The sequence below is a fragment of the Bufo bufo genome, chromosome 5, assembly GCF_905171765.1.
Source record: "Bufo bufo chromosome 5, aBufBuf1.1, whole genome shotgun sequence".
NCBI classification, from domain to species: Eukaryota; Metazoa; Chordata; class Amphibia; order Anura; family Bufonidae; genus Bufo; species Bufo bufo.
The window spans coordinates 13866181-13880278 of record NC_053393.1 but is presented as its reverse complement, the minus strand read 5'-3'; the positions used below and the strand labels follow the sequence as shown (position 1 = coordinate 13880278).

At 46.4% G+C, this 14098-nt stretch overlaps 1 protein-coding gene across 2 annotated transcripts in view; it reads left to right on the top strand.

The window, feature by feature from the left end:
• Positions 1-14098, top strand: part of LOC121000970 (1-phosphatidylinositol 4,5-bisphosphate phosphodiesterase gamma-1-like) — a 127900-nt gene that overhangs the window by 105623 nt on the left and 8179 nt on the right. Inside the window, exons 19-29 of one of the 2 annotated variants that reach the window (XM_040431814.1) lie at positions 582-765; positions 1213-1290; positions 1406-1509; positions 4213-4309; positions 4397-4481; positions 4574-4737; positions 5630-5726; positions 11401-11625; positions 12989-13137; positions 13546-13660; positions 13775-13936. In XM_040431814.1, the coding sequence (XP_040287748.1) occupies positions 582-765; positions 1213-1290; positions 1406-1509; positions 4213-4309; positions 4397-4481; positions 4574-4737; positions 5630-5726; positions 11401-11625; positions 12989-13137; positions 13546-13660; positions 13775-13936 (1460 nt within the window). Of the gene's footprint in view, positions 1-581; positions 766-1212; positions 1291-1405; positions 1510-4212; positions 4310-4396; positions 4482-4573; positions 4738-5629; positions 5727-11400; positions 11626-12877; positions 13138-13545; positions 13661-13774; positions 13937-14098 lie in introns of those variants that run through there. The other variant, XM_040431815.1, reaches the window with a different exon arrangement.

Here is a 14098-nt window from a genome sequence, read left to right as displayed (position 1 = left end):
CTCATCTCGTTAGCCTCTCTCAGCTGTCATGTAGTTGCACTGATTGCATCCCTTTAAATCCCTTCCCATACTGCATCACTTTGCGGTTTATACAACTTCCTGGAGTGTATGCATGCTGGATGCTACTACTGAGTCTTCTACAGATAAGTTTTGTTTATTCATTTGTATTTTCCTGTTTTCTGGATCCCAGGTGACCCTGACTCCCTCCGTATTAAGTGCAGGGAGCCGGTGGTCGTGTCCCCTCACTATTATAGGGTGTTCAGGTGTTATCCAGTCGAGGTACGAGGATATGCGATCTTCTACCATTGAGAATTTTGCATAGGCTGAGCAGTTAGGGAGAGAGCCAGGTCTGTTGCAGGGCTATCCCTTTGGTTCCTTAGTTTTGGATCCAGTCAGTCGGATCTTCCTTTTGTGTCTTTTAGTTTGCTGTACACCTTCCGTGACAGTCTTCTCCTGAGCTGCACCTTCTCCCTGGATTGCTCTTCCTTGGTCAGGCTGCCCCCTTACATAGATATTTTGTGGGGGACCCCCTTTCCTGGAGCTATTGTGCCCCTGTTTCTTATTCTCTCATTCTCCTCCAGAGCTGAAGGGAAGATCAAGCACTGCCGCATACAGCAGGAGGGGCGCCTCTTCATGCTGGGGAGCTCGGCAGAATTCGAAAGTCTGGTGGACCTGGTCAGCTACTATGAGAAGCACCCGCTGTACCGTAAGATGAAGCTGCGCTACCCCATCAATGAGGAGGCTCTGGAGAAGATGGGGACGGCGGTGAGTAAAAAGCTAACTACTGCCCCCTTCCTGTTCATCTAGGGAATGGCGGGTCACTTGCTGGTCTCTGGAGGGTGCTGCAGAACTCCGAATCTGTAGTTTGTGACAGAAGGAGCCTGAACAGTGCCGCCAGGTGGGGGACACCAAGAGGGACTTTGTAAATTAGTCGTCAAAAACAGAAAATACCTTATAGTACCTAAAGATATTGGGACTTTTAGCTGGAATCTCCAGTGAGTGCTCAGTTCCCTTGTGTAGAGCTTTATCTCTCCTGCGGAGGCGCTGCAGAGGAAGTGAACACACACTGCCAGGATGCACTGCAGCGCCTCCGCAGGAGAAGTGAAGCATTACACAGCTCTGTAGAAATCCACCTGGAGGAGGCAGATCAGAAGACAGAGAAGTGTTGTTGTTATCTTTTGGAAACGTAACCATCAAAAGTGTCTCTTGTAGGACCTGGACTACGGGGCGCTGTACGAGGTTCGGACCCCCCACCTGTACGTGGAAGCCAATAAGATGCCCACGTCCAGGGTAAGAACAGATGGAGCAGCCATAATTACCCCTCCGTACCAGAAATAGTAACCCCCCTACAACATGGCCGCCGTACTGCTTGTGGTTGAGATATAATATCTGTGTTTCCTCTCAGTGCATGGTGAAAGCGCTGTACGACTACAAGGCGCAGCGCGAGGACGAACTCTCCTTCTGTAAGCAGGCCATCATACACAACGTGAACAAGCAAGATGGCGGCTGGTGAGTGTGTGAACGAGTGAGCACAGATAATGTAGTAGATGTCACCTGCAGTCCTATGTAACACCACAGATAACACAGTGATAATGCTCTGAGTACAGATAATGTAGTAGATGTCACCTGCAGTCCTATGTAACACCACAGATAACACAGTGATAACTCTGAGTACAGATAATGCAGTAGATGTCACCTGCAGTCCTATGTAACACCAGAGATAACACAGTGATAACTCTGAGTACAGATAATGTAGTAGATGTCACCTGCAGTCCTATGTAACACCACAGATAACACAGTGATAACTCTGAGTACAGATAATGTAGTAGATGTCACCTGCAGTCCTATGTAACACCACAGATAACACAGTGATAACTCCCTGAGTACAGATAATGTAGTAGATGTCACCTGCAGTCCTATGTAACACCACAAATAACACAGTGATAACTCTCTGAGTACAGATAATGTAGTAGATGTCACCTGCAGTCCTATGTAACACTACAGATAACACAGTGGTAATACTCTGAGTACAGATAATGTAGTAGATGTCACCTGCAGTCCTATGTAACACCACAGATAACACAGTGATAACTCTCTGAGTACAGATAATGTAGTAGATGTCACCTGCAGTCCTATGTAACACCACAGATAACACAGTGATAACTCTCTGAGTACAGATAATGTAGTAGATGTCACCTGCAGTCCTATGTAACACCACAGACAGCACAGTGATAACTCTCTGAGTACAGATAATGTAGTAGATGTCACCTGCAGTCCTATGTAACACCACAGATAACACAGTGATAACTGAGTACAGATAATGTAGTAGACGTCACCTGCAGTCCTATGTAACAGCACAGATAACACAGTGATAACTGATTACAGATAATGTAGTAGATGTCACCTGCAGTCCTATGTAACACCACAGATAACACAGTGATAACTGATTACAGATAATGTAGTAGATGTCACCTGCAGTCCTATGTAACACCACAGATAACACAGTGATAACTCTCCTAGTACAGATAATGTAGTAGATGTCACCTGCAGTCCCATGTAACACCACAGATAACACAGTGATAACTGATTACAGATAATGTAGTAGACGTCACCTGCAGTCCCATGTAACACCACAGATAACACAGTGATAACTGATTACAGATAATGTAGTAGACGTCACCTGCAGTCCTATGTAACACCACAGACAGCACAGTGATAACTCTCTGAGTACAGATAATGTAGTAGATGTCACCTGCAGTCCTATGTAACACCACAGATAACACAGTGATAACTGAGTACAGATAATGTAGTAGACGTCACCTGCAGTCCTATGTAACAGCACAGATAACACAGTGATGACTCTCTGAGTACAGATAATGTAGTAGATGTCACCTGCAGTCCTATGTAACACCACAGATAACACAGTGATAACTGAGTACAGATAATGTAGTAGACGTCACCTGCAGTCCTATGTAACAGCACAGATAACACAGTGATAACTGATTACAGATAATGTAGTAGATGTCACCTGCAGTCCTATGTAACACCACAGATAACACAGTGATAACTGATTACAGATAATGTAGTAGATGTCACCTGCAGTCCTATGTAACACCACAGATAACACAGTGATAACTCTCCTAGTACAGATAATGTAGTAGATGTCACCTGCAGTCCCATGTAACACCACAGATAACACAGTGATAACTCTCTGAGTACAGATAGTGTAGTACATGTCACCTGCAGTCCTATGTAACACCACAGATAACACAGTGATAACTGAGTACAAATAATGTAGTAGACGTCAACTGCAGTCCCATGTAACACCACAGATAACACAGTGATAATTGATTACAGATAATGTAGTAGATGTCGCCTGCAGTCCTATGTAACACCACAGATAACACAGTGATGACTCTCTGAGTACAGATAGTGTAGTACATGTCACCTGCAGTCCTATGTAACACCATAGATAACACAGTGATAACTCTCTGAGTACAGATAATGTAGTAGATGTCACCTGCAGTCCTATGTAACACCACAGATAACACAGTGATAACTGATTACAGATAATGTAGTAGATGTCACCTGCAGTCCTATGTAACACCACAGATAACACAGTGATAACTCTCTGAGTACAGATAATGTAGTAGATGTCACTTGCAGTCCTATGTAACACCACAGATAACACAGTGATGACTCTCTGAGTACAGATAATGTAGTAGATGTCACCTGCAGTCCTATGTAACACCACAGATAACACAGTGATAACTGATTACAGATAATGTAGTAGATGTCCCCTGCAGTCCTATGTAACACCATAGATAACACAGTGATAACTCTCTGAGTACAGATAATGTAGTAGATGTCACCTGCAGTCCTATGTAACACCACAGATAACACAGTGATAACTGATTACAGATAATGTAGTAGATGTCGCCTGCAGTCCTATGTAACACCACAGATAACACAGTGATAACTCTCTGAGTACAGATAATGTAGTAGATGTCACCTGCAGTCCTATGTAACACCACAGATAACACAGTGATAACTGAGTACAGATAATGTAGTAGACGTCACCTGCAGTCCTATGTAACACCACAGAGAGCACAGTAATAACTGATTACAGATAATGTAGTAGACGTCACCTGCAGTCCCATGTAACACACAGTATCATGGTTATGACCCACTGTTCTCCTCTCTGACCTCTAGGTGGCGCGGTGACTACGGTGGGAAGAAGCAGCTGTGGTTTCCTGCTAACTATGTGGAGGAGATGAGCGGGGCGGTGACCACGGAGCAGGAGGACACGGTCAGACATGGACTAGACCATGGGCACAGACCCCTGGAGATGTTTTGGGGGCTTCCTTCACTGACCTCTTCCCCTTTTTCCCTCCAGTCGCTGTTCTTCGGTCAGTCTGCCGAGAACAGCCCCCTGGGGACCTTCCTGAAGGGTTTTATAGACGTCCCGTCCTGTCACATCGGTGAGTCCTGCGCCCACTAGTCTGCTGGATGTGGACAGACGCCCCTTAGCACAGCTGACAGCACTGACGCCATGTCTCTTCCCTCACCGCAGTCTTATCGAAGGAAGGCCGCGGCCCCCGACCCTACATGTTCACGATTCACTCCCAGCAGATGTCGCACCCATCTCAGGCGCTGGACGTGGCAGCCGATTCTCAAGAGGAGCTGAACGACTGGATCGCAAAGATTCGCGAGGCGACGCAAAACGCTGATGCCAGGGTGAGGCCGCTGAGAAAACTGCAATACATGGACTGTACACCGGGGGGCTCTGCAGAGCACAAAGGGTTCCTGCTATTCCTGGACAACGCGGTTGTCAGACCTCAGCTCTGTGACCCGGAGGAGGGTTCTGCAGACTCCTGGGTACTGTGCCCTGTAGAGCAGAACATATGACCCTCTTACAGTTGGGGGTCTCACCAGTGTCGGACTGGGGTGCCTTGGGCCCACCAGTGGATTGATTCTGGGGGCCCACTGTACAGCTACCATAAATGTAGTGGTGCGCCACCTGCACCAGCCTCTGATAGGCTGCCGGCACTAGGCCTGCAGCCTGTCAGAGGAACGGAGAAGGGAGACGCCTCTTCCCTGCCCTGCCCCTATGCAGCACTTCCGTCTGTATCTCTGTCCATCTACAGATGACTATAGAGATGAGCGCTGCCACGATGGAAGCGCTCTTCTCCCTGTGCCCTGCTGCTACGCCACTGCTTGCTGGTTCGGGAGCCCACCGAGGATTTCCCCGGCTCCCCGGTGGGCCAGTCCGAGCCTGGGTCTCACATAATTCTGCACAGGTTTGAGATCAGTGGATGTTTTTTGAGTGGAGTTCTTCTTTAAAGAGTGCCTATTGTTAAAATATACATGAAGCTTTGTAATATAATGTATTATGGGGAGGGGGGGTTCCCCTTTCCCAAATGTTTAGGACCCTCTTCTGTCTCTGAGGCGTCCGTCTACAGTAGAATTTACAGTGTGACTAGGTGAGGACGGAGATGAAGCTCCATGTTTCCTGCGGGGGAGCCGCAGGTGACATCTCTGACATCGCACCAGGAATCTGCAGGGCGCACACAACATTTCCGGCTCCACTACATCTACATCTGTCTGGTGTAACGTGATGTTCTTACAGATGCAGGAGGGGAAGATCATGGAGCGAAGGAAGAAAATCGCCCTGGAGCTGTCGGAGCTGGTCGTGTACTGCCGTCCTGTGCCCTTCGATGAAGAAAGTAAGAGCTCAGACTCCTGATTACGGTGTATGCCTTCAGTGGCGCCATTATTATATACATACAGGACTGTGGTCAGAAAATGAGGTTTTGGCTGCAGTGCCGGCAACCACCACTGGGGGCAGGACTGCCGGCTCCACCACAGATTGTAAAAGTAGAGAATTTCACAGTCAGGTGGAGTCGTTCCATATAATACAGCTCCGTCTGTCCCTCCATATAACACAGCTCCGTCTGTCCTTCCATATAATACAGCTCCGTCTGTCCTTCCATATAATACAGCTCCGTCTGTCCCTCCATATAATACAGCTCCGTCTGTCCTCCCATATAATACAGCTCTGTCTGTCCTCCCATATAATACAGCTCCGTCTGTCCCTCCATATAATACAGCTCCGTCTGTCCCTCCATATAATACAGCTCCGTCTGTCCTCCCATATAATACAGCTCCGTCTGTCCCTCCATATAATACAGCTCCGTCTGTCCCTCCATATAATACAGCTCCGTCTGTCCCTCCATATAATACAGCTCCGTCTGTCCTCCCATATAATACAGCTCCGTCTGTCCCTCCATATAATACAGCTCCGTCTGTCCCTCCATATAATACAGCTCCGTCTGTCCCTCCATATAATACAGCTCCGTCTGTCCTCCCATATAATACAGCTCCGTCTGTCCTTCCATATAACACAGCTCCGTCTGTCCTCCCGTATAATACAGCTCCATTGATTGTAAGCTCCTGTGGTTCCATCCTGTGCACAGATAGGAGGTCACTGTACAATGCTTCCTACCACAACTTATCGCCTGAGCGAGTCATTCATGGCAGCAGAGCTATGAGCACCACCTGTAATAATAGTATTTAATACACGCGGGGGGGGGGGGGGGGGGGGGGGGGGGGGGGGGTAGGGGTAGATACCAGGGGCGCAGTCATGAAAACCCCAGGGCAGCAGTAGAGGGATATGTACATCTTATCACTGCCCTTCTACCTCCAATGCTTCCAAATAATGCCGTACACTGCTCAGATAATACTGCCGTACACTGCTCAGATAATACTGCCGTACACTGCTCAGATAATACTGCCGTACACTGCTCAGATAATACTGCCGTACACTGCTCAGATAATACTGCCGTACACTGCTCAGATAATACTGCCGTACAATGCTCAGATAACACTGCCCACTGCCATACACTGCTCAGATAACACCATACACTGCTCAGATACCACTGCCATATATATACACTGCTCAGATAACACTGCCATACACTGATCAGATAACACTGCCATACAGAGCTCAGCTAATACTGCCATACACTGCTCAGATAATACTGCCGTACACTGCTCAGATAATACTGCCGTACACTGCTCAGATAATACTGCCGTACACTGCTCAGATAATACTGCCGTACACTGCTCAGATAATACTGCCGTACACTGCTCAGATAATACTGCCGTACAATGCTCAGATAACACTGCCCACTGCCATACACTGCTCAGATAACACCATACACTGCTCAGATACCACTGCCATATATATACACTGCTCAGATAACACTGCCATACACTGATCAGATAACACTGCCATACAGAGCTCAGATAATACTGCCATACACTGCTCAGATAATACTGCCATACACTGCTCAGATAATACTGCCATACAGAGCTCAGATAACACTGCCATATATATACAGAGCTCAGATAATACTGCCATACACTGCTCAGCTAACACCATACAATGCTCAGATAACACTGCCATACACTGCTCAGATACCACTGCCATATATATACAGTGCTCAGATAACACTGCCATACACTGCTCAGATAACACTGCCATACACTGATCAGATAACACTGCCATACACTGCTCAGATAACACTGCCATACAGAGCTGAGATAATACTGCCATACAGAGCTCAGATAACACTGCCATACACTGCTCAGATAATACCATACACTGCTCAGATAATACTGCCATACACTGCTCAGATAACACTGCCATACAGAGCTCAGATAATACTGCCATACAGAGCTCAGATAATACTGCCATACAGAGCTCAGATAACACTGCCATACACTGATCAGATAACACTGCCATACACTGATCAGATAACACTGCCATACACTGATCAGATAACACTGCCATACACTGCTCAGATAACACTGCCATACACTGCTCAGATAACACTGCCATACACTGCTCAGATAATACTGCCATACAGAGCTCAGATAACACTGTCATACAGAGCTCAGATAACACTGCCATACACTGCTCAGATAACACTGTCATACAGAGCTCAGATAATACTGCCATACAGAGCTCAGATAACACTGCCATACAGAGCTCAGATAATACTGCCATACAGAGCTCAGATAACACTGCCATACACTGCTCAGATAACACTGCCATACACTGCTCAGATAATACTGCCATACAGAGCTCAGATAATACTGCCATACAGAGCTCAGATAATACCATACAGTGCTCAGATAACACTGCCATACACTTCTCTGATAACACTGCCATACAGTGCTCGGATAACACGGCCATACAGAGCTCAGATAATACTGCTATACAGAGCTCCGATAACACTGCCATACAGAGCTCAAATAATACTGCCATACACTGATCAGATAACACTGCCATACACTGATCAGATAACTCTGCCATACACTGATCAGATAACACTGCCATACACTGATCAGATAACACTGCCATACACTGCTCAGATAACACTGCCATACACTGCTCAGATAATACTGCCATACAGAGCTCAGATAACACTGCCATACAGAGCTCAGATAATACTGCCATACAGAGCTCAGATAACACTGCCATACAATGCTCAGATAACACTGCCATACACTGCTCAGATAATACTGCCATACAGAGCTCAGATAATACTGCCATACAGAGCTCAGATAATACTGCCATACACTTCTCTGATAACACTGCCATACAGTGCTCGGATAACACGGCCATACAGAGCTCAGATAATATTGCCATACACTGCTCAGATAACTGCCATACAGAGCTCAGATAATACTGCCATACAGAGCTCAAATAATACTGCCATTGACTGCTCAGATAACTGCCATACACTGCTCAGATAATACTGCCATACAGAGCTCAGATAATACTGCCATACAGAGCTCAGATAATACCATACACTGCTCAGATAATACTGCCATACACTGATCAGATAATACTGCCATACACTTCTCTGATAACACTGCCATATATATACAGTGCTCAGATAACACGGCCATACAGAGCTCAGATAATACTGCCATACACTGCTCAGATAACACTGCCATACACTGCTCAGATAATACTGCCATACACTGCTCAGATAATACTGCCATACACTGATCAGATAACTCTGCCATACACTGATCAGATAACACTGCCATACACTGATCAGATAACACTGCCATACACTGCTCAGATAACACTGCCATACACTGCTCAGATAATACTGCCATACAGAGCTCAGATAACACTGCCATACAGAGCTCAGATAATACTGCCATACAGAGCTCAGATAACACTGCCATACAATGCTCAGATAACACTGCCATACACTGCTCAGATAATACTGCCATACAGAGCTCAGATAATACTGCCATACAGAGCTCAGATAATACTGCCATACACTTCTCTGATAACACTGCCATACAGTGCTCGGATAACACGGCCATACAGAGCTCAGATAATATTGCCATACACTGCTCAGATAACTGCCATACAGAGCTCAGATAATACTGCCATACAGAGCTCAAATAATACTGCCATTGACTGCTCAGATAACTGCCATACACTGCTCAGATAATACTGCCATACAGAGCTCAGATAATACTGCCATACAGAGCTCAGATAATACCATACACTGCTCAGATAATACTGCCATACACTGATCAGATAATACTGCCATACACTTCTCTGATAACACTGCCATATATATACAGTGCTCAGATAACACGGCCATACAGAGCTCAGATAATACTGCCATACACTGCTCAGATAACACTGCCATACACTGCTCAGATAATACTGCCATACACTGCTCAGATAATACTGCCATACACTGCTCAGATAACTGCCATACAGAGCTCAGATAATACCATACACTGCTCAGATAATACTGCCATACACTGCTCAGATAACACTGCCATACAGAGCTCAGATAACACGGCCATACAGAGCTCAGATAACACTGTCATACAGAGCTCAGATAATACTGCCATACACTTCTCAGATAATACTGCCATAAAAACTCAGAAAACACCATACTGTGTTCAGATGAAGGCTCATGCACAAGACCATATGTATTTTGTGGTCCACAAAATGTGTATTCGCAAAATATGGATGATATCCATGTTGTATCTGTTTTTTTGTGGACCCATTGAAGGGTTTATGGTCCACATTTTGCAGCCAGGAATAGGACATGTTCTATCTTTTTATGGAACCGACATACGGATGCGTTGGCAGAACTAAAGTGATATTTACCACTTATTAGTTCCCTTCTTCCCCAAATGCTTCCAAATAATACCACCACATAGTAACCAAATAACAGATAATACCACCGTACTGAGCTTAGATAATACCAACATGTGGAGCTCAGATAATACCACCATACAGAGTTCAGATAATACCACCATACAGAGTTCAGATAATACCACCGTACATTGCTCAGATAATACCACCAGACGGAGCTCAGATAATACCACCATACGGAGCTCAGATAATACCACCATACAGAGTTCAGATAATACCACCATACAGAGTTCAGATAATACCACCGTACATTGCTCAGATAATACCACCAGACGAAGCTCAGATAATACCACCATACGGAGCTCAGATAATACCACCATACAGAGTTCAGATAATACCACCATACAGAGTTCAGATAATACCACCGTACATTGCTCAGATAATACCACCAGACGGAGCTCAGATAATACCACCATACGGAGCTCAGATAATACCACCGTACATTGCTCAGATAATACCACTGTACATTGCTCAGATAATACCACCATGCGGAGCTTAGATAATTCCACCGTACGGAGCTCAGATAATAACACTGTACATTGCTCAGATAATACCACCGTACATTGCTCAGATAATACCACCATACGGAGCTCAGATAATACCACCGTACATTGCTCAGATAATACCACCATACAGAGTTCAGATAATACCACCATACAGAGTTCAGATAATACCACCGTACATTGCTCAGATAATACCACCATGCGGAGCTCAGATAATACCACCGTACAGAGTTCAGATAATACCACTGTACGGAGCTCAGATAATACCACCGTACAGAGTTCAGATAATACCACCATACGGAGCTCAGATAATACCACCGTACATTGCTCAGATAATACCACCATGCGGAGCTCAGATAATACCACCGTACAGAGTTCAGATAATACCACTGTACGGAGCTCAGATAATACCACCATACGGAGCTCAGATAATACCACCATACGGAGCTCAGATAATACCACCATACGGAGCTTAGATAATACCACCGTACATTGCTCAGATAATACCACCGTACGGAGTTCAGATAATACCACCATACGGAGCTCAGATAATACCGCCATAGAGTGCTGAGATAACCCCGCCATACAGTGCCCCTATGGCTGGTTGCTTCTGCTGTGATGTGTTTGCAGAGATTGGCACAGAGAAGGCGTGTTACCGGGACATGTCTTCATTCCCCGAGACCAAGGCAGAGAAGTACGCCAGCCGCAGCAAAGGGAAGAAATTCCTGCAGTACAACCGCCGCCAGCTGAGCCGCGTCTACCCCAGAGGGCAGCGCCTCGATTCCTCCAACTACGACCCACTGCCAATGTGGATCTGTGGGAGCCAGCTCGTGGCACTGAACTTTCAGACCCCAGGTAACTGCGACCCCTATGTGTGAAGTATATGAAGTGCAGGGCAGAACGCTGGGTGACTGGAAACCTTTAGGCCCCTTTCACACGGGCGAGTATTCCGCACGGATGCGATGCGTGAGGTGAACGCATTGCACCCCACTGAATCCGGACCCATTCATTTCTATGGGGCTGTTCACATGAGCGGTGATTTTCACTCATCACTTTTGCGTTGCGTGAAAATCGCAGCATGCTCTATATTCTGCGTTTTTCACGCAACGCAGGCCCCATAGAAGTGAATGGGGTTGCGTGAAAATCGCAAGCATCCGCAAAGCAAGTGCGGATGCGGTGCGATTTTCACGCACGGTTGCTAGGAGACGATCGGGATGGAGACCCGATCATTATTATTTACCCTTATAACATGGTTATAAGGGAAAATAATAGCATTCTGAATACAGAATGCATAGTACAATAGCGCTGGAGGGGTTAAAAAAAAAATAAAAAATATTTAACTCACCTTAATCCACTTGATCGCGCTGCCCGGCTTCTCCTTCTGTCTCCTTCTTTGCTGATTGTAGGAACAGGACCTGTGGTGACGTCACACCGGTCATCACATGGTCCATCACATGATCTTTTACCATGGTGATGGATCATGTGATGGACCATGTGACGACCGGAGTGACGTCACCACAGGTCCTGTTCCTACAATCAGCAAAGAAGGAGACAGAAGGAGATGCCGGGCTTCGCGATCAAGTGGATTAAGGTGAGTTAAATTATTTATTTATTTTTTTAACCCCTCCAGCGCTGTTTTACTATGCATTCTGTATTCAGAATGCTATTATTTCCCCTTATAACCATGTTATAAGGGGAAATAATACAATCTACAGAACACCGATCCCAAGCCCGAACTTCTGTGAAGAAGTTCGGGTTTGGGTACCAAACATGCACGATTTTTCTCACGCGAGTGCAACTACGCATTACAATGTTTTGCACTCGCGCGGAAAAATCGCGCATGTTCCCGCAATGTACCCGCACATTTTCCCACAACGCCCGTGTGAAAGAGGCCTAAGTCTTTTACTGATGCTGAGATCCATCATGTCTTATGCTCCAGTCCCAGCCAGAGCTGCCGGCACAATTTTGTAATTATGCTACATATCATACTCCAGTTACATCCAGAGCAGTAGACACAATTCCGTAATTACATTGCATGTCGTACTCCAGTGAGATCCAGAGCTGCAGCCACAGTTCTGAAAAAACAATATGTCTTATTCACATCAAGAGCTGCATTCACAATTCTGCTGGCTGCCATCTGGAACCCATTTGACTGTGCTGGATGACTGACCCAGCCTGCCTCTACTGTGTATATGCATCTCACTGTCCTCGCCCGCAGACAAGCCCATGCAGCTGAACCAGGCGCTCTTCCTGCTGGGGGGGCAGAGCGGGTACGTCCTGCAGCCAGACATCATGAGGGACGACTTCTTCGACCCCTTTGATAAAAGCAGCTTGAAGATTGTGGAGCCGATCACGGTGCAGATACAGGTGAGAGATAACGGGGGATGATATAATCGCAGCTGAACCATTATACAATTTCCGCTAAGACTAGTGATCATTGCTAAAGAAGAGCTGCAGTGTAAAGCATAAGGGACTCATATATCTAGAGACCCACTAAGCCCAGTGATAAGGTGGCATTGGGCTCAGAGTGCAGAGCGGGACCCCGGGCTCCTAAGGGACACATATCACTCTACAGGAAGAGCCTTGGGAAGATAGGAGTCCACTAGCAGAACTGCAGGGTAAAGCATGGGGGCCAGGACAGAAACCTAAATGAGGCAGGAAAGGGATCCCAGGCTGCAAAAGACAATACAGCTAATTGTCTTAATGGAGCAGAGCTGCAATGTAAAGCACAGAGGACTCATTTACATATGTAGTGATCTCATTGTGATATTCCAGATCCTGGGCGCCAGGCATCTCCCTAAAAATGGCCGCAGCATCGTGTGTCCTTTCGTGGAAGTGGAGGTTTGCGGATCAGAGTTCGATAACAGCAAGAACAAGAGTGACGTCGTAGGTGAGCGCCATCTTTTTTACAGGGCGGAATCCCCCTTTAAATAGTCAGAATCTCGGTAACCTACGAGCACAGCGCCCCCTTGAGACGAGCTGATGGCATTTTCTCCGTCCGCAGCGGATAACGGCCTGAACCCAGTCTGGATGATGAAGGAGTTCGTGTTCGACATCAATAATCCCGAGTTTTCCTTCTTGAGGTTCGTGGTGTATGAGGAGGACATGTTCAGCGACCCCAACTTCCTGGCGCAGGCCACGTTCCCCGTTAAGGCCTTGAAGACAGGTGAGGGACGCACAGCGCGCGCCGCCATTGGTTCATTGAGTTTCTTTATCATACCTCCCAACACCACCATTGCTGAAGGGTATTTACCAGGGAAAATATAGGGGAGGGGGCTCAGTAAAAACCAGGTGCTGTAGGGTCACTAGCACAAGAAGACCCTCTAAT